The sequence below is a fragment of the Carcharhinus amblyrhynchos genome, chromosome 7 (genome assembly GCF_965287045.1).
Source record: "Carcharhinus amblyrhynchos chromosome 7, sCarAmb.v2.hapA, whole genome shotgun sequence".
Taxonomy (NCBI): Eukaryota; Metazoa; Chordata; class Chondrichthyes; order Carcharhiniformes; family Carcharhinidae; genus Carcharhinus; species Carcharhinus amblyrhynchos.
In genome coordinates this window covers 46,294,679-46,321,243 of record NC_137330.1, presented here as the reverse complement: position 1 = coordinate 46,321,243, position 26,565 = coordinate 46,294,679, and the positions used below count along the sequence as shown (strand labels likewise).

At 40.4% G+C, this 26,565-nt stretch overlaps 1 protein-coding gene across 8 annotated transcripts in view; it reads right to left on the bottom strand.

Annotated features, from left to right (window-relative positions):
• LOC145344909 (pumilio homolog 2-like) overlaps positions 1-26,565 on the bottom strand; it is a 123,182-nt gene that overhangs the window by 21,512 nt on the left and 75,105 nt on the right. For 6 of the 8 annotated variants that reach the window (XM_080192219.1, XM_080192221.1, XM_080192225.1 and 3 more), the window contains 5 exons: positions 21,803-21,928; positions 18,191-18,336; positions 17,769-17,904; positions 12,121-12,264; positions 3,595-3,885 (listed from right to left, as the gene is read on the bottom strand). In XM_080192219.1, the coding sequence (XP_080048345.1) occupies positions 3,595-3,885; positions 12,121-12,264; positions 17,769-17,904; positions 18,191-18,336; positions 21,803-21,928 (843 nt within the window). The remainder of the gene's footprint in view (positions 1-3,594; positions 3,886-12,120; positions 12,265-17,768; positions 17,905-18,190; positions 18,337-21,802; positions 21,929-26,565) is intronic. The other 2 variants (XM_080192220.1, XM_080192222.1) reach the window with 1 other exon arrangement.

Below are 26,565 nucleotides of genomic sequence, written 5' to 3'. Positions count from 1 at the left end.
AAGTGTTTAGGAAGGATAGAGGGGAGGAAAAAGGGGGTGGGGTAGCTCTGCTGATTAAGGATAATATCAGGGCGGTAGTAAGGGAAGATATAGGTTCCAAAGAGCAGAACGTGGAATTGTTGTAGGTGGAGATAAGGAACAGCAAGGGGAGGAAGACGCTGGTGGGTGTGGTCTATAGGCCCCCAAATAATAACTTGGAGGTGGGGCGGGCTATAAACAAGCAAATAAATGATGCGTGCAAAAATGGAGCAGCGATAATTACGGGGGATTTCAATCTGCATATTGATTGGTTGACCCAAGTCGGACGCGGAGGGCTTGAGGGCTTGGAATGCTGTTGGGGTAGTTTCTTTGAACAGTGTGTGACGGAACCAATGAGGGAGGGAGCGAGCTATTTTAGATCTGGTGTTGTGTAATGAGGCAGGAAGAATTAGGGATCTTGTTGTGAGGGATCCTCTTGGGACGAGCGATCATTGTATAGTTGAGTTTTTGATGCAGATGGAGGATGAGAAAGTAGGGTCCCAAACCTGTGTCCTCTGTTTGAACAGAGGGGAGTATGGTACGATGAGAGAGGAATTGGCAAATGTACATTGGGGGCGCAGATTGGTTGGTAGGACTGCTGAGGAACAGTGGAGGATCTTTAAGGAGATCTTTTTCGGTGCTCAGAAGAAATATATTCCAATGGTAAAGAAGGAATGTAGGAGAAGGGATAACCAGCCGTGGTTATCAAAGGAAATAAAGGAGAGTATTAAATTAAAAGCTGATGCGTTTAGAGCGGCTAAAAGTAGTGGGCGATTAGAAGATTGGGAGAGGTTTAAAAATCAACAAAGAATGACTAAGAAGTTGATAAAGAAAGGAAGGATAGACTACGAAGTGAAACTAGCACCAAATATAAAAAAGGACAGTAAGAGTTTTTACAAATATATAAAGAGGAGGAGGCTGGCTAGAGTGAATGTTGGACCCTTGGAGGACGAGAGGGGGGATTTAGTGGTGGGAGATGAGGGAATGGCGGAGGCTTTAAATAAGTTTTTTGCCTCGGTCTTCACGGAGGAGGACGCAAATAATTTGCCGGATATTAAAGATAGAAGGATGGTAGGAGTTGAGGGTCTGAATGCGATTACTGTCACTAGAGAGGTAGTGCTTGATAGACTAACGGGACTGATGGTGGACAAGTCCCCAGGGCCGGATGGAATGCATCCCAGGGTTCTGAAGGAAATTATTTACCAAACTTCGCTGGATTCCAGGGAAATGCCGGAAGATTGGAAAACGGCTAATGTTACGCCGCTGTTTAAAAAAGGTAGCAGGCAAAAGGCGGGGAATTATAGGCCAGTTAGTTTAACGTCTGTAGTTGGAAAAATGATTGAATCCGTCATCAAAGAAGAAATAGCGAGGCACCTAGAAAAGAATGGCTTGATACAGCAAATGCAGCACGGATTCGTTAAGGGGAAGTTGTGTCTGACGAATTTATTGGATTTCTATGAGGATGTGACTAGTGCAGTAGACAGAGGGGAACCAGTGGATCTGGTGTTTCTCGATTTTCAAAAGGCATTTGATAAGGTGCCGCACAAAAGGTTGCTTCAGAAGGTTAGGGGGCATGGAGTTGGGGGTAAGGTGTTAGCGTGGATAGAGGATTGGTTGTCTAATAGGAGGCACAGAGTTGGTATCAATGGGTGCTATTCTGATTGGCGGTTGGTGACTAGTGGAGTGCCGCAGGGATCGGTGCTGGGGCCTCAACTATTTACCATTTATATAGATGATCTGGAGGAGGGGGCTGAGTGTCGGGTGACGAAATTTGCTGATGACACAAAAATGAGTGGAAAAGCAAATTGTGTGGAGGGTGTGGAAAGTCTGCAGAGGGATCTGGATAGGCTGAGCGAGTGGGCGAGGACCTGGCAGATGGAGTACAATGTTAGCAAGTCTGAGGTTATCCACTTTGGCAGAAATAATAATAGGAGGGATTACTATTCAAAGGGCGAAAAGCTGCAGCATGCTACGGTGCAGAGGGACCTGGGGGTCCTTGTGCATGAGTCGCAAAAACCCAGTCTGGAGGTGATCAAGAAGGCGAATGGGATGCTGGCCTCTATAGCGAGGGGGATAGAATATAAAAGCAGGGAGGTCTTGCTGTGACTGTACAGGGCACTGGTGAGGCTGCAGCTGGAGTACTGTGTGCAGTTTTGGTCGCCGTACTTGCGCAAGCATATTTTGGCCTTGGAGGGAGTGCAGAGGAGGTTCACTAGGTTGATACCGGAGATGAGGGGGTTAGACTATGAAGAGAGACTAAATAGACTGGGTCTGTACTCATTGGAGTTTAGAAGGATGAGGGGGGATCTTATAGAGACGTATAAGATAATGAAAGGGCTGGATAGGGTAGAGGTAGAGAGATTCTTCCCGTTCAGAAAGGACAGCAGAACAGAGCTGATCCACTTCAGATCAGCCATGATCTTATTGAATGGCGGGGCAGGCTCGAAGGGCTAGATGGCCGACTCCTGCTCCTATTTTTTATGTTCTTATGTAATTAAAAATAACAAATAATTAGTTGCAAAAGAGGTATTATGATTATAAAAAGAGTTCTGAACAGACTTCTTGAAAAACATATGAAGGATGCTATTATCTTGAGCAATGATAACAATAAGATTATTTATGTCATGTAATTACAAGAGAATATGAACAAAGTTGCCTAGATCAGTTTGACAAATGTGAGATTCTAAATTTTGGTGAAGATTATTACAATAAATAGATGAAAAGCCAAAAAAGATTAGGATGAATGGAAGTCAGGTGAAATGAGTTTTCTACAAAACATTTGATTTGTGCAATAGCTTACCAATGAATTGACTGAAATGAAATGTTTAAATAAACTTGAAGCAGAGATGTTTCTGAAAAGAGGAGTGATTCAAAGATATGGTGAGAAAATAAGTTGGTGGAGTTAGAATTCATGAACAAGGAAAGACCTATTGGTCTTGCACAAACATTAATATCCACAATCTGGAAATATTTAAGGGTACAGTACTCAGATAACTGTGAACCAAGAAACTAAAAATTTGTTTCTTCAGGATAACCTTACACTAGATAAGATTATTGCACAGGGCTCTACCATCAACTCTGTATGACGTACAACAGGACAGGTAACAAATAATCTATGATATTCAATACAAATCTTGAATTTAGCAAGGTCAAAAACCTGGCTAAATAAGCCCTGGAAAAACCAAAAATTATGTTGTCACTAGTCAAAGGAAAATCATGCTAACATCTGCACACACAATTGACGAGGGATGGAACATACCAAACACATACTCACAGATGCATGTTGTCCTGTGCCAAAATTTTGTATCCAAAACTGAATTTAATTGTAACTTTCAGATGATATTTACATTGTTTAACATTACAAATCTACTTTCAGCCAAAATTAAGATTAAAACCACTTTAATTGTTTACTACTTCCAAGTAACTCGGGCCAATTTCATTCCTAATGGCTACTCAAATGTTATTATATAGACATTTGATGTTACCACATTGTGACAGGCTGAGAAAAACTACAAAAGCAAGTGGTTGACTCTCAGTTAAGTGCAGACACATAGAGGTTATAGAGGAATGGTTTACCTGCTGATCCAAATCCTCCAAGTGCTGAGCCAATAGCAGCTCCCAGAGAGTTACTGCTTCCAAAGCTAAGTGACGTGTTGCCCAGCTGACCTGGTCCATGAGAGAACAAGGAGCTGCTCTGAGAACTATTTGACAAGGAGCTACTGCCATAAAAAGAATTTGACTGCAAGTTGTTGTTTTGCTGTTGCTGCTGCTGTTGTTGCTGCTGCTGCTGAGCTCCAATTGGACGGAAGAGGCCATTTGCTGCTGCTGCTAAGCTGCTTGCTGTCCCACTAGCTGAAGCTGCCGCAGCTGTTTAACAGAATTACACAAAGATTTAGTTCCAAGACAAGCAACATCCTCCAATTAGAAATAAATTGAAACTTGTGTTACTGAAATGGTTCCATTGCAGTACTGAATTTAAGGAAATTGCTTCATGCAAATGCACAAAAATCTCATCAAACTTTTGCAGCGAAATTAGATATTAAGTAAAGTTACAACAAACTTTCTCAAGCGTTGTAAACCTTCAGTTAAATCAGAAACCTGAATCTAAATGAGTCTAGAAAAATACTTGGCACTAAACCCCAAGTAGTAAGCATGGTTTAAGCTTTTTTTTCATTTTTTGTGGTGCTGTCAAACTGCAAGATCACATTAAAATCAGTAATTAAGTGACTGCGTAGGAATAAAAAGTAAAATTACCCACCTCATAGGATCTTCCTTATTCTTCAAAGGGAAGCATCCTTCACATATCAATAGGAGTAAGCCTAGGTTACCAATGGGAAAAATCAAAAGGGTGAAGGTCCATGTGATCATACCATGTCAAAAGTCTAAAGGGACTTCACCCTAATGACCCACGGTGTTCTAATTTGTTACCCAAGAAAAGCTAAAAATTGGAACACAAAAATAATTCTGCAAGATATGCCCCAAAAAGGGGCAAGCAGGGGTTGACTGGGTGTTGTATGTGGAGGATGCTTCCAGTTGAAAATGAGGAGCATCCTCAAGATAAAGTTATTTTCTTCCTCATTTCAGCATCCTCCACAAAAAAAGGAAATATGAAATAAATTAATGTAATGAAGTTATGCCCTTTAACAAAGAAAAACAAAAAGGTGCGATTACTGATCATTTACATAAAAACATTAAAAATAATAATATTATCAACAAGACAAAACAAGTACTAGGATTATTTGAAAAAATTCTTATGATAACTAATGGTAGAATATCCTGAACTTACTGCAGAGCTCACTGGTCTGTGCGATGTAAAGCACAGTTTTATGTACCTGCTTAAATGGTTATTGAAAAAGTTTTAAAGAGGAGCTAAAACAACAAGCATTGAAATCAAGACCTTGAATAAAAAGGGAGATCCATGCCTTTACATACGAAGTCGTACTAACACAATTCAGAAAATAATAAAGTTATTTGATGGTCTCTAAAGGAGTAGAATATGAGGAGGTAGAAGCCATGCTTCAGCTTTATAAAGCCTTGGTGAGAACTGGTCTAGGCAAACAGTTCTATGCACCACACCTTAGGAAGTGGTAATACTGGCTTTAGCAGGAATACGGAGTAGATTTATCAGAAGGATATCTCATATCTACACGAGACCTATAAACTTGTAACACAATATTTTTAAGGGTATGTACAATCCCAGGTAAACATTAGGAAAAGGGACAGGAGTAAGCCATCTCGCACTTCAAGCATGCTGCATCATTAAATAAAGATTATGGTTAAACTGCTTCATTAACTCAATTTTTCTGCATTATCACCAAATGCTGGAATTTTTTTCTATCCAATGACCTACTGATCTCTGCCTTGAATATACTACATGGCTCTCACGAGTCAGAGAAGTCCAGAAATTCACAACCCTTATCTCAGTCCTAAATTGGTGACCCCTGATTCTGCGACAGTGACTTTAAATTCTAGACTCCCCAGCCAGGGGAACCATCCTGCAACAGCATCCACCCTGCCAAAAAATTTTTATTTTGTTTCAACGAGATCACCTTTCACTCTTTTAAACGTTCAGGAATAAATGGTTAGTCTACTTACTCTCCTGCCACAGGGCATTCCCCTCAGCCAAGAAATCAGTCTACTGAGTATGTCTTTTCTCTAAGGCAAGTATATCCTTCAAGGTGAACAAATGCTCCATCAAAACATGACTTTTTACTAGTATCAAGCAAAATGTCCTTAGCGAAAAATGCTCACGTTTGTAAAATGTTTTTGTGATAGTTTCCTGAAGCAATACATCGTGGAACCAATTAGGAATAAAATGATCTTAGATCTATTATTGTGTAATGAGACCTGGTTAATTACTAATATCATACTAAAGATCCCCTGGGAAATAATGATCACAATACCACTGAGTTCCATATTAAGTCTGACAGTGGCATACTCCAATCACAAACAAGAATCTTAAGTTAAACAAAGCCAACTGTATAAGGTATGAAAATAGAACTGGCTATGGTTAATTGGATAAATAGACTGAAAGATATGGTGGTAAATGAAATGGGAAACATTTAAAAAACCACATTCAAAACGTTACAACAAAAATACTTTCCAATGTAAATTGGAAACTTATCAAAGATCCAGTGGGAGCTCACTCAGGAAGTTACAGTTATATTGGATTAAACAAAGAAGCTAAAAATGTTGCAAAGAACAGTAGGAAGACAGAAGATTGGGACTGCTTTAGAAATCAGCAAAAGGCCTGAAAAAAATTGAGTGCAAAAATTTATAGCCAGAAATTTAAAAACATTTCTAAAAACTCTTACAAACATTGGTCCCTCAGGAGCAGAAACAGAAAAAATTATCATGGGTAAATGAGGAAATAGTAGGGAACTGAACAAATATTTTGTGACTGTCTTCATAATAGAAGACACATCTGTATACCACAAACAGAGGGTAACATAGGGGCTAAAAAGAGAGGGGTAATTAAAGTAATTAGCATTCCCAGAGAAAAAATACTGGAAAAATTTAAGCGACTAAAATCTGACAAATCTTCAGGTCCTGATGGCCTACAACCTAGTGTTCCAAAAAAGACAGCTGCAGAGATAGTGGGTGCGCTAACTGATTTTCCAAGATTCCTTAGATTCAGGAACAATTCCACCAGATTAGAAGCTAGCAAACATAACACTGATTTTTAAGAAAGGAGGGGGAGAGTGAAAGAGGGAGAGAGAGTAAACAGGGAAATACAGGCCAGTAAGCCTAATATCAGTCATCTGCAATATGGTAGAACCCATTATTAAGGAAGTCTTAACTACGCGCTTAGAAAAGTATAGTATGATTAGAATACGTGAACGTAGTTTTACAAAAGGGAAATCCTTTTTGACAAGGTTATTTGAGAATGCAAATAGTTGGGAAGATAAAGAGGAACCAGCAGATGTAATATACCTGGAATTCCAAAAGGTTCCACACAAAGATTAATAAGCAAAATAAGGACCCAAGGAGTTGGGGGTAATATAGTACTATAGACAGAGGACTGGTTAACAAAGGGCAAGAAGTGGGCATAATTGTGGCACTTTGAAGTTGACTGGCCAGGACTAGGGGAGTGCTGCAAGGATCAGTGCTGGGGCCTCAGCTAATTATGATTTATATTGATGACTTAGTTGAAGAGACAAAGACCAATTTATCTAAGTTTGCTGATGATACAAGGCCAGATGGAAAAACAAGCTGTGGATAGGACACTAAGAAGCTGCAAACAGATATCAGTCGGTTCAGTGAATGGGCAACAAGATAGCAGATGGAATAAAGCATAGGGAAGCCTGACGTTGTAACCTTGATAGTAATAGAAAAGCAGAATACTTTTTAAAAAGGTGCAAAACTAATAAATGTTCATGTTCAAAGAAATTTGTGTGCTTGTCGAGTTAACTTGTAGGTACAGCGAGCAATTTAGCATGGCAAATGCATGCTGGCCTTTATTGCAAAAGGATTGGATTACAAGAATAATGAAGTCTTGCTGTAATTGTACAGGGCTTTGGTAAAGCCATATCCAGAATACTATGCACAGTTTTGTTCTTCATTTGCAAGGAAGGATTTACTTGGACTGGAGGCGGTACAGTGAAGGTTCACCTGCGATGAAGGGGTGGACCCAAGATGAGTAAATCGGTTAATTTGGAGTTTGAAGAATGAAGTGATCTCCTTGAAACATACAACGTTCTGAAGGGAACTGATAGGGTAGATGTTGAGAGATTATTTTTGTTGGTTGCAGAATCTAAAATATGGGTGCACAGGCTCAGGATGGGGGGATGCAATCACTTGGGGCTCAAATGGAGAGAAATTACTTCACTTAAAGGGCTGTGAATCTTTGTAATTCTCTACTCTGAAGAATTCTGAATGGTTCACTGTGTAATACATTTAAGACTGACACCACAAGGGATATGGAGACAGGATGAGAAAGTGAAACTGAAGTTCAAGCTCGCTAAGCTACATAGTCTCTTCATGCTCCCATCTCACATTTGTGTGTTAAAATGCAAGGACAGGTGGAAAAAGACAGATTATCTCAACTTTTAGATTGAAGGGAAAGTCAGAATTTTATACTTGGTCTCTAGTGGCAGCTGTGTTCATTTTGCATTCCATATTATCTTATATGAGAATAATTTTATGCTTGAAATTGGAGTCCAAGTAGCACTCGAGAAGCCTTTTAAGAGAGATCGAGGAACTTGCCATAAACACATACCCACAAATGAATTGGGCTTGTCACCAATTTCAAGGATAATTTTTGAAGATTTGCTTCAACTGATGGCCTTAAAGATGTTAGCCAAGATTACCATAATAACTGATTTATTATCTGGGCTAAGTGACCTTCGACACACACACACAGCCAAATCAGAAATTTCATTCTAGTGAGCAGCGAGTTTTGAGGGAAAGTATTATGATCAAAAGTCAAAATTTGGAGATTGGAAGGATCTGAGTTCCATGTCAAGCTTAATATTAATGTCATCTGAAATAGAATTACTTATCTGCATTTCACAGGACTTACTGTTGCTGAAGAGGAAAACATGTTGTTGAAGCTTTTCATCGGGACAAATTCAAGGCAGCTAAATTTCAAACAACCACAACAACTTGTCCCACAGCAGATAGCACTTCGGCCACAATTTCTGCTATTGTTTTTGATGTTACACTACATCAAAGTGTTACATCTACCACAGAATTGTTCTTCCATTTTCTTTGCAAGTTCAACTCCCACATTTTTAGATTTTGCTCTTCAGCAGCCAACATGAGTCCTCAACATTCCTTCATTGCTAATAGTCTGAAATAAGGTCTTCTAACTTATGAGACAAGTGAAATCAAAATAATCCTAGGCAAAAGAATCACTTTCCACATTTGGGATTGCACAAGAAGATAAAATTTAACTTTGGTCCATCTTCCCACCCCTTGAAATGATAGGACCAGTTTGATAAATGGAATATCTACTGCGCATTACAAGCTTTTGAGGAATTGAAAAGCCTGACAGTTAGAATGATAGCTTAATTATTACAGCAATAAACATAGAAGACAACTAGTGACGACCTGAAAATATTCCATGAGTTAACAATTAAGTTAATAATGACGCTTTTTTTGGTCTCAGGACGTGCCTATAGTTTGAACCTAAGAAGATGGTCATGGAGTTTACAGCATACCTGCATACTAAATTTAGTGGATGTTTGCTTTTAAATGTCTCTTTCCTCAGAGAAGATAGTTCTTAGAAATATCCACTAGTCTGGGACAAATGTTTCTTGACTAATGAGTTAAGAAGGGCTAAAAGAGGACATGAGAAGACTTTGGCTGATAGGGTTAAGGAGAATCCTAAGGCGTTCTATAGGTATGTCAAGAACAGAAGGTTGGTTAGGGCAAGATTAGGGCCAGTTATAGACAGCAGAGGGAAGTTACGTGTGGAACCAGAAGAGATTGGTGAAGCATTGAACCAATATTTCTCTTCGGTGTTCACGCAGGGGGACAAGAATATAGCTGAGGAGGACACTGGGTTGCAGGGGAGTAGAATAGACAGTATTACAGTTGATAAGGAGGATGTGCTGGATATTCTTGAGGGATTGAAGATAGATAAGTCCCCTGGTCCGGATGGGATTTACCCTAGGATTCTCTGGGAGGCAAGAGAAGTGATTGCAGAGCCTCTGGCTCTGATCTTCAGGTCGTCGTTGGCCTCTGGTATAGTACCGGAAGATTGGAGGTTAGCGAATGTTGTCCCATTGTTTAAGAAGGGGAACAGAGACTTCCCCGGGAATTATAGACCGGTGAGTCTCACTTCTGTTGTGGGCAAGGTTTTAGAAAAAATTATTACGGATAGGATTTATAGTTATTTGGAGAGTAATGAATTGATTGGAGATAGTCAGTATGGTTTTGTAGCGGGTAGGTCGTGCCTTACTAACCTTATTGAGTTTTTTGAAAAAGTGACCAAAGAGGTGGATGGGGGTAAGGCAGTTGACGTCGTGTATATGGATTTTAGTAAGGCGTTTGATAAGGTTCACCATGGTAGGCTTCTGCAGAAAATGCAGATGTATGGGATTGAGGGTAATCTAGGAAATTGGATCAGGAATTGGCTAGCAGATAGGAGACAGAGGGTGGTGGTTGATGGTAAATATTCGTCATGGAGTTCGGTTATGAGTGGTGTGCCTCAGGGATCTGTTTTGGGGCCACTGCTGTTTGTAATTTTTATTAATGATCTGGATGAGGGTATAGTTGGGTGGATTAGTAAATTTGCTGATGACACCAAAGTCGGAGGTGTGGTAGATTGTGAGGAAGGGTGTCATAGTTTGCAGGAAGACTTGGACAGGTTGCAGAGCTGGGCCGAGAGGTGGCAGATGGAGTTTAATGCGGAGAAGTGTGAGGTAATTCACTTTGGTAGGAATAACAGATGTGTTGAGTATAGGGCTAACGGGAGGACTTTGAATAGTGTGGATGAACAGAGGGATCTATGTGTATGTGTACATAGATCCCTGAAAGTTGGGAATCAAGTAGATAGGGTTGTTAAGAAGGCATACGGTGTCTTGGCGTTTATTGGTAGGGGGATTGAATTTAGGAGTCGCAGCGTCATGTTGCAACTGTACACAACTCTGGTGCGGCCGCACTTGGAGTACTGTGTGCAGTTCTGGTCCCCACATTACAGGAAGGATGTGGAGGCTTTGGAGAGGGTGCAGAGGAGGTTTACCAGGATGTTGCCTGGTATGGAGGGGAGGTCCTATGAGGACAGACTGAGGGATTTGGGGTTGTTTTCGCTGGAAAGAAGGCAGCTAAGAGGGGATCTTATTGAAACATATAAGATGATTAAAGGTTTAGATAGGGTGGACAGTGATAGCCTTTTTCCTCGGATGAAGAAAGCTAGCACGAGGGGGCATGGCTTTAAATTAAGGGGGGGTAGTTATAGGACGGATGTCAGGGGTAGGTTCTTTACCCAGAGGGTGGTGAGGGATTGGAATGCCCTGCCTGCTGCGGTTGTAAATGCGCCTAGTTTGGGGGCGTTTAAGAGATCCGTGGATAGGTTTATGGACGAAAAGGGATTGGTTTAGGTTAGTGGGTCATTGTTTTTTAACTGGTCGGTGCAACATCGTGGGCCGAAGGGCCTGTTCTGCGCTGTAATGTTCTATGTTCTAATACTATCAGCTGCAGCTCAATTGCTAACAGTCTTACCCAAGTCAGAATTTTGAGAGTTCAAATTCCAAGACATCAGCAAAAAATCTAGGCTGACACTCTTGCATTGTCAGAGGTGCTCTCTCAGGCAGATGTAAAAGATCCCTATTGACACTATTCCAAAAAGGAGCTGGGAAAATTTTCCCAATACCTCGGTCAATATTTAGCCAGCAATCATCAAAAAGAGATTAGCTGGTCATCATCATATTGAGACGTGCAGCAGTTTGTTGTGCATATCTTGGGTGCCATATTTCTTGCACTATGATAGTAACTATAGTTCAAAGTACATTACTGATCAGAATGTCTTTCTTTATCAGGCAACACTGGAGCTACTGCAGGTTGCCATCATTGATACTGAGGTTGAAGTTCTGTGTATGGTTTTTAACTTAAGCATGATTAAGGATACACTATTAATGGCTGAGCTTATTGCTAAATGTGGCTCGGGTGGCACCAATAGCTTTCTTTATAAGATATGAAGCACTGCCAGTGGGCCGACAATCAGTTTTAGCTGAATCTCAATGCAAGTCTACCTGGATTAAGAAAGCTGAGCAACTGCTACAGATCATAACAAAACCCCCACTAATGAAAGTATGATGTAGCATTTGGCAATTTAAATATCCTGGCCGGGTTATACAGTCAATGAAAAGTGGCAGCAGCCTGCTAAAGGTTAAATGGATTTGTTAGCAGTAAGAATATGTTGTGTAGTTACAGCAAACAATAGAAAATGGCTCAACCAATGTATCTTTATGGTGCATTCCTGGAGATGCTCATTATTTAACACAGAGTTCACACAAGCTTTCAGGTGGAATAACGGAGATTTTTCCGTGTTCAGCGATTATTTTCTTCCAATGCAGTGTCAGCAATATTCTGTTGGATGTGAAGGCTTCACTTCAAAACACTAACTTATTAGTACTCAATGTGTGCATCAGAACTTACCAGCTTGTGCTGCTGCAGAGCTGATGATAACAGGTGTTGATGCTACCAGTCTAACTGGTGTCCCTAATCCAGTTCTAGCTCCAGGGCCCACCACCAAGGCACCAGTTTGGTCATAGTAAGCAGCCGGGGCTAAGACTTGATAACCTAAGCAAAAGAGATAACCAAAAGTTAAATCTGTATTATGATATTATGCAGGAATATCCCATCTCCTTCCCTAAAATGAACACAGAAAAAGAGGGCACTCAGTACAGCACATACCATAATGTTATTACAATTAAACAGCTCTTTCTTGAGGCGTTTCCCTTCTTAGTTGATGCTCTATAACTACAAAGCTGAACAAAAGCTCGACTTTCTCAAGAGTTTAAGGAAATTTGGCATGTTCGCTACAACTCTCACCAACTTTTACAGATGCATCATAGAAAACATTATTTCTGGTTGTATCACAGCTTGGTATGGCCCCTGCCCTGTTCAAGACTGCAATAAACTATAAAGGGTCATGAACAAACCCCAGTCCATCACTCAAATCAACCTCCCATCCATTGACATTGTCTACACTTCCTACTGCCTCAGAAAAGCAGCCAACATAATCAAGGACTCCACACTCTCTTCTACCTTCTTCTGTTGGGAAAAAGATACAAAGTTCTAAGGACACGTGCCAGCCAACGAAAGATGCTGATTTTTCTCTACACCCTAGCTATGACTGTAACACTGCATTTGCACTCTCTCCTTTCCTTCCCTATAAATGATATGCTTTGTCTGTATAGCGCACAGGAAACAATACTTTTCACTGTATACCAATGCATGTAACAATAATAAAGCAAAGCAAATCAAAATATTAAGAACTTCTCATTTCACAAGAGGAGGTTTTATGCCACATCTAATAACCTAATGTGAATATTCTGCCTATTTTTTGACAAACAGAATTTGACAGTCTACATTCTACAAACAAGTCAACTTGCTCTATCTCCCAGTATTAATAATCATTTTTTTAAAATCCCAGGATCTGGATCCACATTTTCATCAAAACATAGATCGGTTCTTCCCTGTACCTTACCCAGCATACAAGTTCCACTGAAACTTGTCCATTTATTTTTGAGATATATTTTTTACTGATAAACAAACAGATTAACGGGTAAAAACATTACCTCTACCCACCTGAGTGACAGAGTAAAAAGATTAATACCAAGAGGACAAGTTCCATTATTCCAAAAACAGCTCATTACCTTTTCCTGTCAACTTATTTTCTCAGCAAATGCCTGTCAATTTCCTCCTAAAATTAGGTTTAAGACTTCACCAGAGTATAATTTAGGTTTGATTTAAACAGCCATCACTTGGTTGTCTAATTTCACTTGGTGTGTGATTGTAAGAAAGACATTGCATGCAAAAGAAATTTCAATAATTAACAAGGACACATCTATAGGGCTCATGTCTACACTTCTGGAAGAATTACTTTAACTTCCTACAGTCACCTTTAGTAAAATCTTTACGTTGACCAGCTTTATATAGTCAGCAAATTTTTCTAAATTAAAAACAAAAACAAATTTACAAATAATTCCTCAACCTTTATCTGATTTTGAAACTTGGAAAGCAGCAAACATCTGTGGCCCCTCAAAATCCCCAATGAGATTCTGTAATGAAAACACCATGTAGAAATTACTGATCCATCACATCCATACCAACCTCTGCAAGAGCAGTCAGTCAGACCCATTCTCCTGTCCTTTCCCCATAGTGCTATCCAGTTTGCTGGTAGATAAATGCATGGGTGTCTCCAATAGCAAGTTATTTTTTACTTATGCTACTGTAGATATCAGAATTGCAAGCAAACTAAATGTTCTCATGTAATATGTTGCACATACAGCATGAACAGTATCTTGGTTATTTTTTGAGTTACTACTAAACATAAAATACTTCAACTAGGGTACTGTAGCAAATTTTGGACAAAATAAGGACAAAATAGGAAAGAAATTAAGGCTTTAGAGAGGGTGCGGAAAAGATTTATGAGAGTGGTTCCAGGGATGAGGGAATTCAGACACACTGATATGCAAGAGAAGCTGAGGCTGTTTCCTTTGGAGAAAGTTGAGAAGAGATTTAATGGAAGATTTTCAATGGAAGATTTTCAAAATCATGAGGTGTCTAGATGGAGCAGATAGAAAGAAATTGCCCCCATTGACAGAACAGTCAAGAACTAGAAGGCACATATAAGGTGATTGGCAAAAGAATCAGGAACACTTTTTTTAAAAACAAGGCTTGTCATTGGCATTTGGAATGCACTGCCTGAGAAGGTTGTGGAGAGAATTGTGGCTTTCAAAATGGAGATGGATAAGCATCTGATTAGAAAAAATCAGCAGGGCTAAGGGGAAAGAGTGGGGTAGTGGAACTAGCCAAATTGTTCTTGCAGACAGTCAGCATAGACTAGAAGAGTTCAATGGTCTCCTCTGTGCTGTAAACATTCTGTGATTAAGAACATAACAGCATAAGAACTAGGAACAGGAGTAGGCCATCTGGCCCTCAAGCTTGCTCCACCATTCAATAAGATCTTGACTGATCTTTTTGTGGACCCAGCCCCACTTACCCACCCACCCACTCATCATAATCCTTAATTCCTTTACTGTTCAAAAATTTATCTATCCTTGCCTTAAAAACATTCAAAGAATCGAACAAGGCCTAGAGAAATACTTTGAAAATACAAACCCAATATTAGATTCCTCCTAAAAACCTACAAAGATTTAAAAAAAAACCAAGGCCTAACAGATCTACATAAATGTCATACTGTGGGCTACGGACAATAGGAAGGAAATTGAGACCGCTGAGAAACTAGCTGGTGGAGCACAAATGTTCAGACACACCTTTGACTATGAATTCGCTCTTGTATTGTAATCATTGGAATGTTTCTGACCTTGATTTATCAAACGTATACTTTAATCCAATGTTTAAATATGATTGAAGAAATGGAAAGTAAGCTAGAGATAGAACTGTTTGTAAGGAAAATAAAACAAATGTTAAAATGAGATTGTAACATGGCATGAACTTGGATATACACTCACGTGAGCCAGGTATAGTTATGATCCAATGCGCTAACGCTCAATGGATCAAAGAGGTGATTGGAGCCTGATGCATATTCAGAAGGCACCAGCAAAGTCTGATGGTTCTAAGGCCTAACTCTGTATCAGGCTAGGGACTGTGGGAGCAGCAAAGAACAAATTGTGCAGCAACGGAGCAAGCATGGAAGCTGATTGGGCAGTGGCTGCTGCTATGCCTTGAACAGACCGTGATTGAACACAGACCTCTCTGCGTTGTGCTCCTGAGAATTAGGAACCCTGACAGAGGCACGACTCTTCAGCATTCATTCAAAAAGACAGTGACTGATTAGTGCCTGTCCTGTGAGTATGTGACTAGAAGCATGATCAACGCCAGCAAATTCTGTATGAGGAGGAGAGATTTGGAGACATTGGCAGCAGTAACCTGGGATCAACTACTGCAGAAGAAGCAGCAAGACCCCGAGTCTGAGACTTGGACACATCGGAATAAGGACTGTCAGGAGGATCAGTTCTGATTAGACCCCATTTGGAATATTGTGAGCAGTTCTGGGCTGCATACCCCCAAAAGGATTTACTGGCCTTGGAGGGGGTCCAGAGGAGGTTCACAAGAATGATTCCTGGAATGAAAGATTCGTCGTATGAGGAGCAACTGAGCAGTCTGGGTCTACACTCAATGGAATTGAGAAGAATGGGGTGGGGGGGGGGGGATATAACTGAAATTTACAGAATACTGAGAGGCCTAGATAGAGTGGATGTGGAGAGGATGTTTCCACTCGTGGGAGAGACTACAACTTGGGTGCACAACATCAGAGTGCAGGTACACTCCTTCAAAACTAAGATGACAAGGTCAGTGAGTATCTTTAAGACAGAGTTAAAAAGGTTCTTGATCAACAGAGGATCGAGTGTCAGAGGGAGATAGCAGGAGAATGGGGGTGAGAATCACATCCACCACGATCGAGTGGCAAAGCACGCTCAATGGCTCGCTGGGCTGAATGGCCTAATTCTGCTCTTACGTGTTATAGTTTGCCTTGCTCTAGGTAATATCTCTAAGATCAAGTCATGAGTTTGGATATTTTGTGAACTTTTGATACCTTTTGAATATTGTGTAACAAAGTAGGTCAGAGGTCAGTTACTTTCTCTACAACAGTGAGAGGTTAAATATTTTGTGTATAACAAAGTTGATGCCTGATGTGCTAAAGTTCTGTAGTAGAATTTGATACTCTTGTAGTATCTAAGTGGAGTACAATAAAGGATATTTGCTGTGCAATAATTTAAGAATTTCAGTGTCTTTATCCACAGCATGAGTTGACCCAAGTTCAGAGCACCACACCTTTGGTTACATTTTTCTCCATTTGCCATACTTTTGCCCATTCACTGAACCAAAGTCCCTTTGTGGCCTCCTTATGTTATTAACTATCTTTGTGCAATCAGCAAATTTAGCAACCATAGTTCAGTCCCTTCAAAGTTATTTATATAAATTATAAAAAAAAGTTGAGGCCCCAGCACTGATTCCTGTGGCACACCACTCAGCACATCCTGCCAACCAGAAAAGGACCCATTTATGCAAACTCTCTTTCCTGTTAGCTAGTGAGTCTTCAATCCATGCCAACATATTACCCCAACATGAGCTTTTAATTTGCACAATAAACTTTGTGAAGCACCTTATCAAATGCCTTCTGGAAATGTTACATTCAGCAGCTTTCCTTTATCCATAGTACACACGAGTCCTTCAAAGAACTCCAATAAATTAGTAAACATGCTCCTGACATCATGACTTTAATTGGTCCAGGATGGACAATGCATGATAATATGCTAGATCGGTATTCTAAAAAAGAACAGAATATACTGGATATTTTCAGTAGATCTGGCAGCATCTGTGATACCGTCAGATTAATCCCTTGCGTCTGTGTACCTCTACTTCAGTTCTGAAGCTTCATACGGTCTTAAAACGTTAGCTCTCTCACTCTTTCCATGGATGCTGCCAGACCTGCCAAGTTTATCTAGTATTTTCTGTTTTTATTTCAGATTTTCAGTATCTGCAATATTTTGCTTTAAATTAGCATTCTGAAGTTTTGTTTTAATTAGGAACAGGGTTAGGGTGAAACTTTGATTAACCTTTTGCTTGTATTCTGAATGTATAAAATAGCAGACCATGACAAGATTAGATTATCCATTCACAGAAAAGAACAAACCTGATGGGTTGAATAATATTTTTCTGCATTTGCTTTCCTATATTTTCATGTTACGATAGGAAACCTATCTTTATTCTGTGCTACATATGGCAGGGAAATCCAATCCAATGATGGGCTAGCCTATCTCCATCAGGGCTACAATAAAGCTGCAGGAACTCACTGAGCTAGAGAGTATATTTGAGCTCCAATTCCTGCTGCCAACTGTTAAAAAATTGAGGACGTAACTTCAGGGGAGAATGGCTGTAATGGCCTCCATAGCCAATTAGCTTACCAAGACTAATATGAGGAAACACTTCTTGGGTGAAGCAGTAGAAATCTGTGTCTAGGAAATTGCATGGGCTAGTGAATATTGGAATAACATACTGTGATGCACCAAGTGGCTGGACTGTTAAATAGTAAAAACAAGAAATTTGTAAACCTGGCATTCCTGTAGCAAGACCTTGGCTAAAGGCAAGAGCTGGATTGGCAGCAGCAGCTGCTGCCAGTGAATCTGCTTGTTGACCCTGCTGACTCTGACTTGGGGTGAGTGGACGCTGATTTCCACCACGCAACACCTAAGAATAGATAATAATAAGTTTTGTCACAATCAAGACGTACATTAATCAAATCTACAGATAAACTATTTCTCATCTTGAGTTTGGACAAATACTAGAGCAGGGCTTGCTCTAAAGACAAGGTGGTACTCCATTATAAGCATAACCAACACCTAAAATCAACAATGAGCAAGTTACTTAAAATCTGCACAAGTCTGACTGCATGGAGAAATATTTAAACATCTTTTTGAAGCCATCACATTAAGAAGGGTGAACTAGCCATTGAATATTAATTAGTGCCACATACTTGTTGTTGCCCTTGTTGTGCCTGTGTTGCAGCCTGCTGGTTGGGAGTATTGTTTGCAGTTGGCGCAGCTGTTTGCTGTTGGAACAGATTGGCTGGGTACACACTCCATGGAACCCCATAATACTGAGGTGAGACAACTGTGGGGCCTAGCACAAAAACACAAAATGGTAAATCAGCAATTGTTACTGGTTTTTATTCAGCCTAGTAGCTTGACTAGAATTACATTGTTTATTAAAATGGAGACCTCCTAACTAAATCTGATGATCTTGTCCAATGAGTGATTATACCATAGAGATCCCAGATCTGACCTCTTAACAAATCTCAGATGAGGGGGAGCAAAACTTCAGTATCCTTGACAGGAGAGGAGAGAAAATCGTTTGGAGGTTCCACTCGTGATCACTATCGAGCAAACTCTGCTTGAATTTATGTCTGTGATTCCAATGTGACTCAAGTACCCATCACGATGAATGCCTACTTAAGTCATTAAATCTCAAAAAGTAACGTGAAGCACTTTGGGATACTTCAACAAAACGTATGAGCAGCTGAACCATAAGGACAGCCAAACAGCATGAGTGGATAAGCTGGGAAAACACAAATTTAACACATTAAATGCTGACATAGGAGAGCAGGCCCTGGCACATATTCTAATAAATTAAAAAAGGTACTGAGTAAGCTAATATATATTTTAGCTGCTAATAACTGATTGCCATCTTCCATTCTTAGCTAAAGAGATTTTTGTTTTACTTTGCTCTATGTGGATGTGGGTAGTTCCTCAGTGGCCAAATGCCTGCAGTTACAACATGAAAACCAGATGTTGAGGTTTTCTGAATACAAAATATTAATATTGGTTTTCTTATATTAAATGTTGATGACATGGTTCAAAATATGAAACACAAGTGTACAACTGTATCTGTCTATAATACACATATAAATCATTTTTGTGGTCCTATTTAGCTTCATGGAGGAATTAGGTGTCTCTTAGCCGTGTTATGTGGCAAGTGGAGTGATCACAATGCCCATATCTGGAGGGAAGAATATTGATGCCATTGATTTCAATGGAATAACAGCATCACAATATTTGAAATTCAAGTATTTAGCTATATTATTAAAGGTCTTGCATATGGAAAGCATGTCCAGCCATCAGAACTTTATCATACTTTCAGGTCAAAATTTACAATGTAGCTGTGAAAATGGTACATTAACATCTATAATACAATTGTTGTCTTTAACCACTAGATATCCATGTGGAATTAGTCACCAGGTCCCATTTCGATTTCATATAACCCAGGCCTATCCTTGTACGATTTTAAAATACTACTGTTTTCCTGTACATTACTCACCAAACCAGGGTCTGGATAATTTTCTGTTCCTGGCATGGCAACATTCTACACTATTCCTTCCAGCAGTCTCTTCTCCCCTCTCCCTGAGCCACTGCTTCTCCGAGTTGCCTGCTACATCAATCTCTCAAAGTCATGCCCTTCAATATGTTCTTGTGGCACCCAGTCTCCTCCTTTCAATATTCTGCAACTGGTCTCTGCTCGTCATCTGAACTACCAGCTGCTACCTTACAAGTACCACCTTGTTGCTGCTGCTACATATGAGTGCATTGCTTTTCCTTATATTTCCTGTTATGACTTAACTCAGTCATGAATTAGTTTTAGTAATGTTATCATTTGAATTGTTCAATGCATGTCCTTTCCTACAATGGAAAGAAACAAAATAAGGTTTCAAAAATTAAGTAACGGGGCCTTAATGGAGAAAAAGATTGGAGAAAGACTGGGATGAGATGGGACAATGGGTCTGATTTTGGTAGATGTCTCTTAATACAGATGAATGAAATGTCTGCTTTTGTGTCTCACTTGCGCACATAATCATGCTGATACTCCAGTGCAATACTGAGGGACTGTTGCACTGCTGAAATGTCTTCTTTAAGCTAAGATCCAGCCTTCTGCCTCAGGGGATGTAAAAGATCACGGCACCATTCAAAGGAGAGTGGGCAAGAACATTACTGTCCTCACCAATATGCATCTCTCAACCAATATCAACAGCTTAACTGGTTATTTATCCCATTGTCTGAGAAACACAGATGTGCACAAATTAGCCAGGTGGCACAGTGGTTAGCACCAGGGTCCCAGGTTCAATTCCAGCTTCGGGTCACTGTGTGTGGAGTCTGCATGTTCTCCCTGTGTCTGCGTGGGTTTCCTCTGGGTGCTCTGGTTTCCTCGTATAGTCTAAAGACATGTTGGTTAGGTTGATTGGCCATGCTAAATTAACCCTAGTGTCAGGGGCATTAGCAAGATAGAAGCATGGGGTTGCAGGACTAGGACCTGGATGGGATTGTGGTCAGTGTAGACTCAACAGGCTGAATAGCCTCCTTGTGCATCGTGGGGATTCGCGATTTCCCTACATCATAATAGCAACCACACTCAAAAACACATACTGCACAGTGAAATACTTTGACACACCCTGAAATTGTGAACAATGTTGTATAAATGCAAGATCTTTCTTTTTTTGGGGTGAGGGGATTGCAAAACATTCATAAACCACACAAGTTTGCTTAATAAAGTCTGTAGAATGGGAAAAAGATTGTACAGTGCATGATTCACTGAGCAATTATGATCAATGCAGTGACACTATTAGAAATGCAAATAGAATGTTGCAATGTATTGTCTGGATTTTTAGATTCAAAGCAAGTATTATTCTGTCTCAGGCAAGGCCTTGGTCAGACTCCATCTAGAATACTATGCCACATTTTGGTCCCATCATGCAGTGTAATAAAGAGATCTTGAAAAAGGATCAGAACAGGGCCATCAGATTAATATTAATACAAAGTCTCAGTTGTTGGAAAGCACTTGATTTCTTTTAAACCAGAAGTATCTGGCAGGTATTGCTTTTTTAGCAAAGCAGTACCTGCCAGGAGATTTAATTGCAACCTTTACACAAACAAAATAAAGCAAGTCCACTGGCTATTCAAACTAGAAATGCTGCTGATGAACAGGGACAAGAGTAAAAGCTCTTTAAGCTGAAATTGTGCTTAAATGTCAGATGGCACTTTTCTTACGGAAAAGGCTGCAAATCTGTCTAAATGTGAATGAGTAGCCTCACATATAAGGTAAAATGGGTCTGGGTCTGGAAACCTAAAGAGAAGTCCTAGTCCAATATGAACATTAAGTGAAGCCCCAATAGTATTGTAAAAGTTGCAGCAAAAAATTTTATTTAATAACTACTTTAATACAGAAAAGGGAGCCTGGAGGTGTCATCAATACTGATATGATTACATTATTATCATTTGTGGAGTGTGCGTGTCTCAATGCTGCCTCCATTAGGCCATTACCTGTTCACTCCCTCTCTGTACCAGGCAGACTCCAGCCTCACTGTGATGAGTGGAAATGGCAAATACCCTTAGTCCTTTTTCTACACTTTAGCCCAGACCAGGGGTCAATTCCAGCTTCTTTACCACTGTCATGGCTCAGAACAGTTAGTTGAACAGAGTTAATGATAGATACATTCTGACCTTTATACTTTAATGACAAACCGGGTGCAGCCCTTATCCAATAGGCCTGCACAATTTTGTTTAGTTTTTTAATGCTGTTATCGCATCTGGTTGATCACCTGCTAAAGTAGCTGCTGCAGCCAGTCCTGCTGCAGTATATGGATCTGTGCCTGGTGGAGCTGTACTGATAATGTATGGGTTTGGCATAAAGGCAGCTGGAGCAAGGCCTGCAGAAAACACACCTGCTGTTCAAGACAAAAAAGTGTTAATGATTCATTCCACTGCAAATTATCCTCAAATTACATTCATGTACATTACTTCCTCACTTTTCCCTTCTTCTGACCACCTGCCTCCCAAAAAGCTCAGCAATTTTGCAAAACAATACAGGGTCTGAATTCAATATTCTATTGGCCAGATCTCAAATTTTAGTATGGTCAACAAGAGAGACAGCTAGCATAGCAGGTATTAGCAAAAGGGAAGGAAATGGAGAAGGAAAGTCTGAAGAATTTTTCACCAATCTCCAGACAACTAGTTCACAGTGACAGTGACAATGACAATGACAATGACAATCCCGATTCTCCTATCGTGACCCACAACTTTTCTGGCAGGTGCAGTCGGGGAATCGATGGCCTCTTTCCGGGATTTGCGCATGCTCCATGAATGCATCCACTTCTTCCAGAGCTGGAGAACAGCTGCAGTCCAGTCTATGCTGGAAACTGGCAGGAAAAGTGGTAAATCATTTGAATCTTTTTTGTAAATGTAGTTTAAATAGGTTTTGCATTTGATTATTGGGTACTTGCTAGGCCCGAAAGAATCTCCCACCCTGCCAGGAGTACTTCATTCTGGTGGGGTTTAGAGTAGCTCCCCACATTTGGGGAACTAGTGGGAGACCCTGCTGGAGGGGGGAGTCGTGGTAGAAACTCAATACCTCCTGGACATGGGCACTATGGCAGTGCCAGCCTGTGTCCCTGACATTGCTTAAGGGGCAAAATGCCCTGCCCACAGGGCACCTTGGCATTGCCTGATGGGCAGTGCCAAGGGGGAGAGGCCTGTTGTGGGCGGGGCCTGGAGTAATTGGTGAGGGTTGGAGGGTCCTGCTGTCACTCTGCCACCCACCAATTCAGTATTTTTGGGAGAATCGCCCCCAATATTTCTGTTCAGGCAAAAGGAGGACTCAATTCACAGAAAATAATTTGGAAATCAACAGGTGCAAAAGGGGAGATGTAGAGTGGATTGGAGGAGGAGAACAATTGGTCACTAACCCTTTTCATACAATTATATGAATGATTTACGAGAAAAAAAATTTAAAGAATGGTCACTGTTCTTTCAATGATGCAATTAACTTTCATTAGCGGTGTAAATGTGAAGAAATTATATGTAATATTCCTACATTGCGGATATGATGCTGAAATTCAAGTAACTAAAAAGTGCACTGGTACTAATATCTACTGGTAAGACAGTGAGGAATTACAATACTACAGTCTTCAAATTATAATCTTACTTGCTGTGAAATTAAATCACATTTCTTACGTAGAACATATTATTTCATAACCAATTTCAGAATAATACTTGTGTAATAGGTTAAGGAAAAGAACTGCCTCACAATTTTCTTACTATGCCTACTTCATAATTTAGCAGCTGAGTTACAACAGACGTTCCAGGCATTTCATCTATTTTGGGGTCACATGCATGATCCTGACATACAGAAATCTATGCAGCCTAAAACTTGTGACACTAATGAGCAATGAAATCTCAGCTTTAGAACAAATGATACAAGGTTGAATTAGCTATTACTAATGTTGCCTTTTACAAGTTGAAACTTCACATATAACAGGACGTTGGCAGTGGTGCACAGGTTTAATCCATGTTGACGGAAACAAAGCCATCCAAAACTCCAATGAGATATCTATGGTTACAACTCCGGACATAGCTCAAGCTGAAGTCAAGGATGGACAATCCCAGAGTAAATAACCTAAATGGGCTTAAGATTTCGCTGTTGTGTTAGGTTACATGACCAACTAGAACACAAGTGTACGTGGCTCAACTGGAACATCTTTTAGACTGTGGTCTGGCTTACATGACCTGATCAGTTTCCTCTGTATTCTGATGGAAGGTGATTGAGTATTGTAGTACAGAACCCAGAGCCCACAATATCTTTCACAATTTGAGACTCTACGCTCAGGAGACTAAAATCTTCTTCCGTCAAACCAAGCGCTCTCACCAAAGTCTACATTTTGAGTAGCGATGCATAACGTAGAAGGCAGCAAATTTAGTTGTCATGGGAGTTGGCAACATGAAAGCACAAGTAACGCTTGTTTACCCCATTCTTAAAGTTACATAGCCAATGCATAGAGTGGACTGGGCAACCCTGAAACCCAACTCCTTGCTTGTTCCAAAAGCCAATTAAAATTCAAATTGAATCTAATTCACGGTTCCCACAAGAGAGACATCCAAGATTCAAGCTGACAAGAAAAGGTTACAGTCTTTGCCTGTTTAATAATGAATTTTTTTGTCTCCACAGGCATTTAAGTCCAGCAAGGGGCATGCATGCGGCAGGTTGTAGTGGGCTGCTCTTGGACGTTGCTTCGGGAGTTGCCTATTGCTTCATGTCGTTAGTGTGCTTAAACTGGACCATCTCGAGGGCAACATGACAGCTCAGAGACTATCTCTGTTGCTGTGTGGACACATGGATTTGGGCCTGTGTCTGTGGGAGTTTGCACGTTCTCCCCGTGGTTGCGTGGGTTTCCTCCGGGTGCTCCGGTTTCCTCCCACATCCCAAAGATGTGCTTTTAGGCTGATTGATTGGGTACTAAATTGTCCCTAAATTGGACCTCCCTGATCCTCGCACATTAGGCGTAGACTAAAATCATGAATAGGTCACTGAGACAGTGGGACGGCGGCGCGGGCTCATTGGGCCGAAGGGCCTGTTTCCCGTGCTGTGTTGTTCTTTGTTCTTTGCACCTAATGGGCTTGATACTACTTGATCTTATCCAAAAGTTTGAGAAGTAGCTGGTTATTTACTGACCTAATTAAGGTTGGTGTCAGGAAGCTCGATATTAAGTTGGTGAGAATATATGGAACTTTAAAAGAAGCTGCTAATGAGGTTGCGGAGATAGGGAAAAACGCAAGGGAGGACAAGTCTGAAGCAGAGCTTCCACAATGCACCATGGCATAATAAAATGTTTTGCTGTCACAACTAATAATTTTTATTCAAAAGCAAAGAAACAAACACCATTGGCGCTTTGCACCAAGATAGTCAACACTGTAAGTCTTCATGATTCACCAATTGTTAATTATTTCTCGTGATAAGTTGAAATCGCAGTAACAGGTCAATGCTGCCATTTACGCTCCACATGAGCCTCATTCCAGTTTTCATGTAACCTATCAGCGTATTGTTTTGTTTCATGTGCCTACCTAGCTTCCACTTGGATCCAATTTTGCTACTTGCCTCAAATGGGAAAAAGTCAAGGGAGCTGGACGTGGATCCCATGGACAAGATGAGCTTAGAAAAGCATGCGAGAAACTAGAGAAAGATGCAAGTTCAAGGTTAGGGCAGGGGACTGGGGAAATGGGAGAATATTGGTCTAATGGACTACGGTAAAAGATAGAAGCGGAGAGGCAACTGAAAAGGTGGTCTCAATAATAGTGTCAAAGACATGCATTGCTTGGACAATGCTGGAGATGAGGGTGGCAGACTTGGGACAGAGGGGTTTAACAGGTTTCCAGTGGAGAGGGGAGGCCTGATAATATCTTTGCATTCCATGGTAATCCTGGAATAGTGAGCTTTTTTGGCAGAGAAGAGCAGGATCAGAGAGGATTTGTGGTCCAATCAGATCAAGCGATGATACACTATATAAAAAAATACAACTTGTGTGTGGAATGAAACAGAAGAGCAACCAGGGTAGGAAAGATTGTAATGGTTATTATGAGGACAGGTGCAAAGGTGAATGTGAGGATAAAGATAAGGGTGAGCAAAGTGGTAGCTGCAGAAATTAGCAAAGTAGGCAGTTATTAATTGAAAATGCAGCTGATATCAAGTCAAGGCAAAATTTTTCTAAGGGAAATCAAGTTGAGGGGAACAGGGGTGTAAATGGAAAGTGACACTAGTGATTAAAGATGATCTTACCTATGACAGACATAATGGAAGTAACAAAGTCACCTGATACGGTAAAGGAGTGGCTGTTTTAAATCAAGGGAGAGATTGGGCTCAGAGAAGAGACAGCACAACGAGTTGACATGGAAGCTGAAATCACCAAGGATGAGAAATCACTCAGTCCAAGACTTCGGCCTGAAAGCAGTGAAACTATTTTGGTTGCCGTGGACTTCACAGATTGGTAGAGAATGAGGATTTTAGGAAACACCAAAGTGTGATGTGGTGATAGGAACCACACTGTCATTGCATCAGTTTAGACAGGGCATGTGGTGGTGAGTATAACTGTAAAGGAATCTTCATCTTGACCTGCTCATTTCGAGGAACAGAGGGTTATATCCAGTTCAATCTTTCCTGTTGGTTGTAACCCTTAGGTCTGGTATCTTCCTACTGAGTCTTTTTTGCACCTTCACCAATGCCCCATATCACATGCACAGTACTCAGAGTGCAGTCTAATTAAGGTTTTATAGCAGTTAATCATAATTTCCCTGCTTTTCAATTTTATCCATTTAGAAATTCGTATTAGTGCTTTGCTTTATTTTAAAAAATGCGGTCGTACCAATCTATGTTTCTACTTTTAGCAATTTGTGCATCTGTACCCTAAACCCCTTTACTCCTCTGCCTCATTTAGACTCTTATAATCCAAGGAATTTGTAGTGTCTTCATTCTTCCTATCCAAATGCACCACCTCACTCTAAACTACACTGAAATTAATTTGCCAATTACATACCC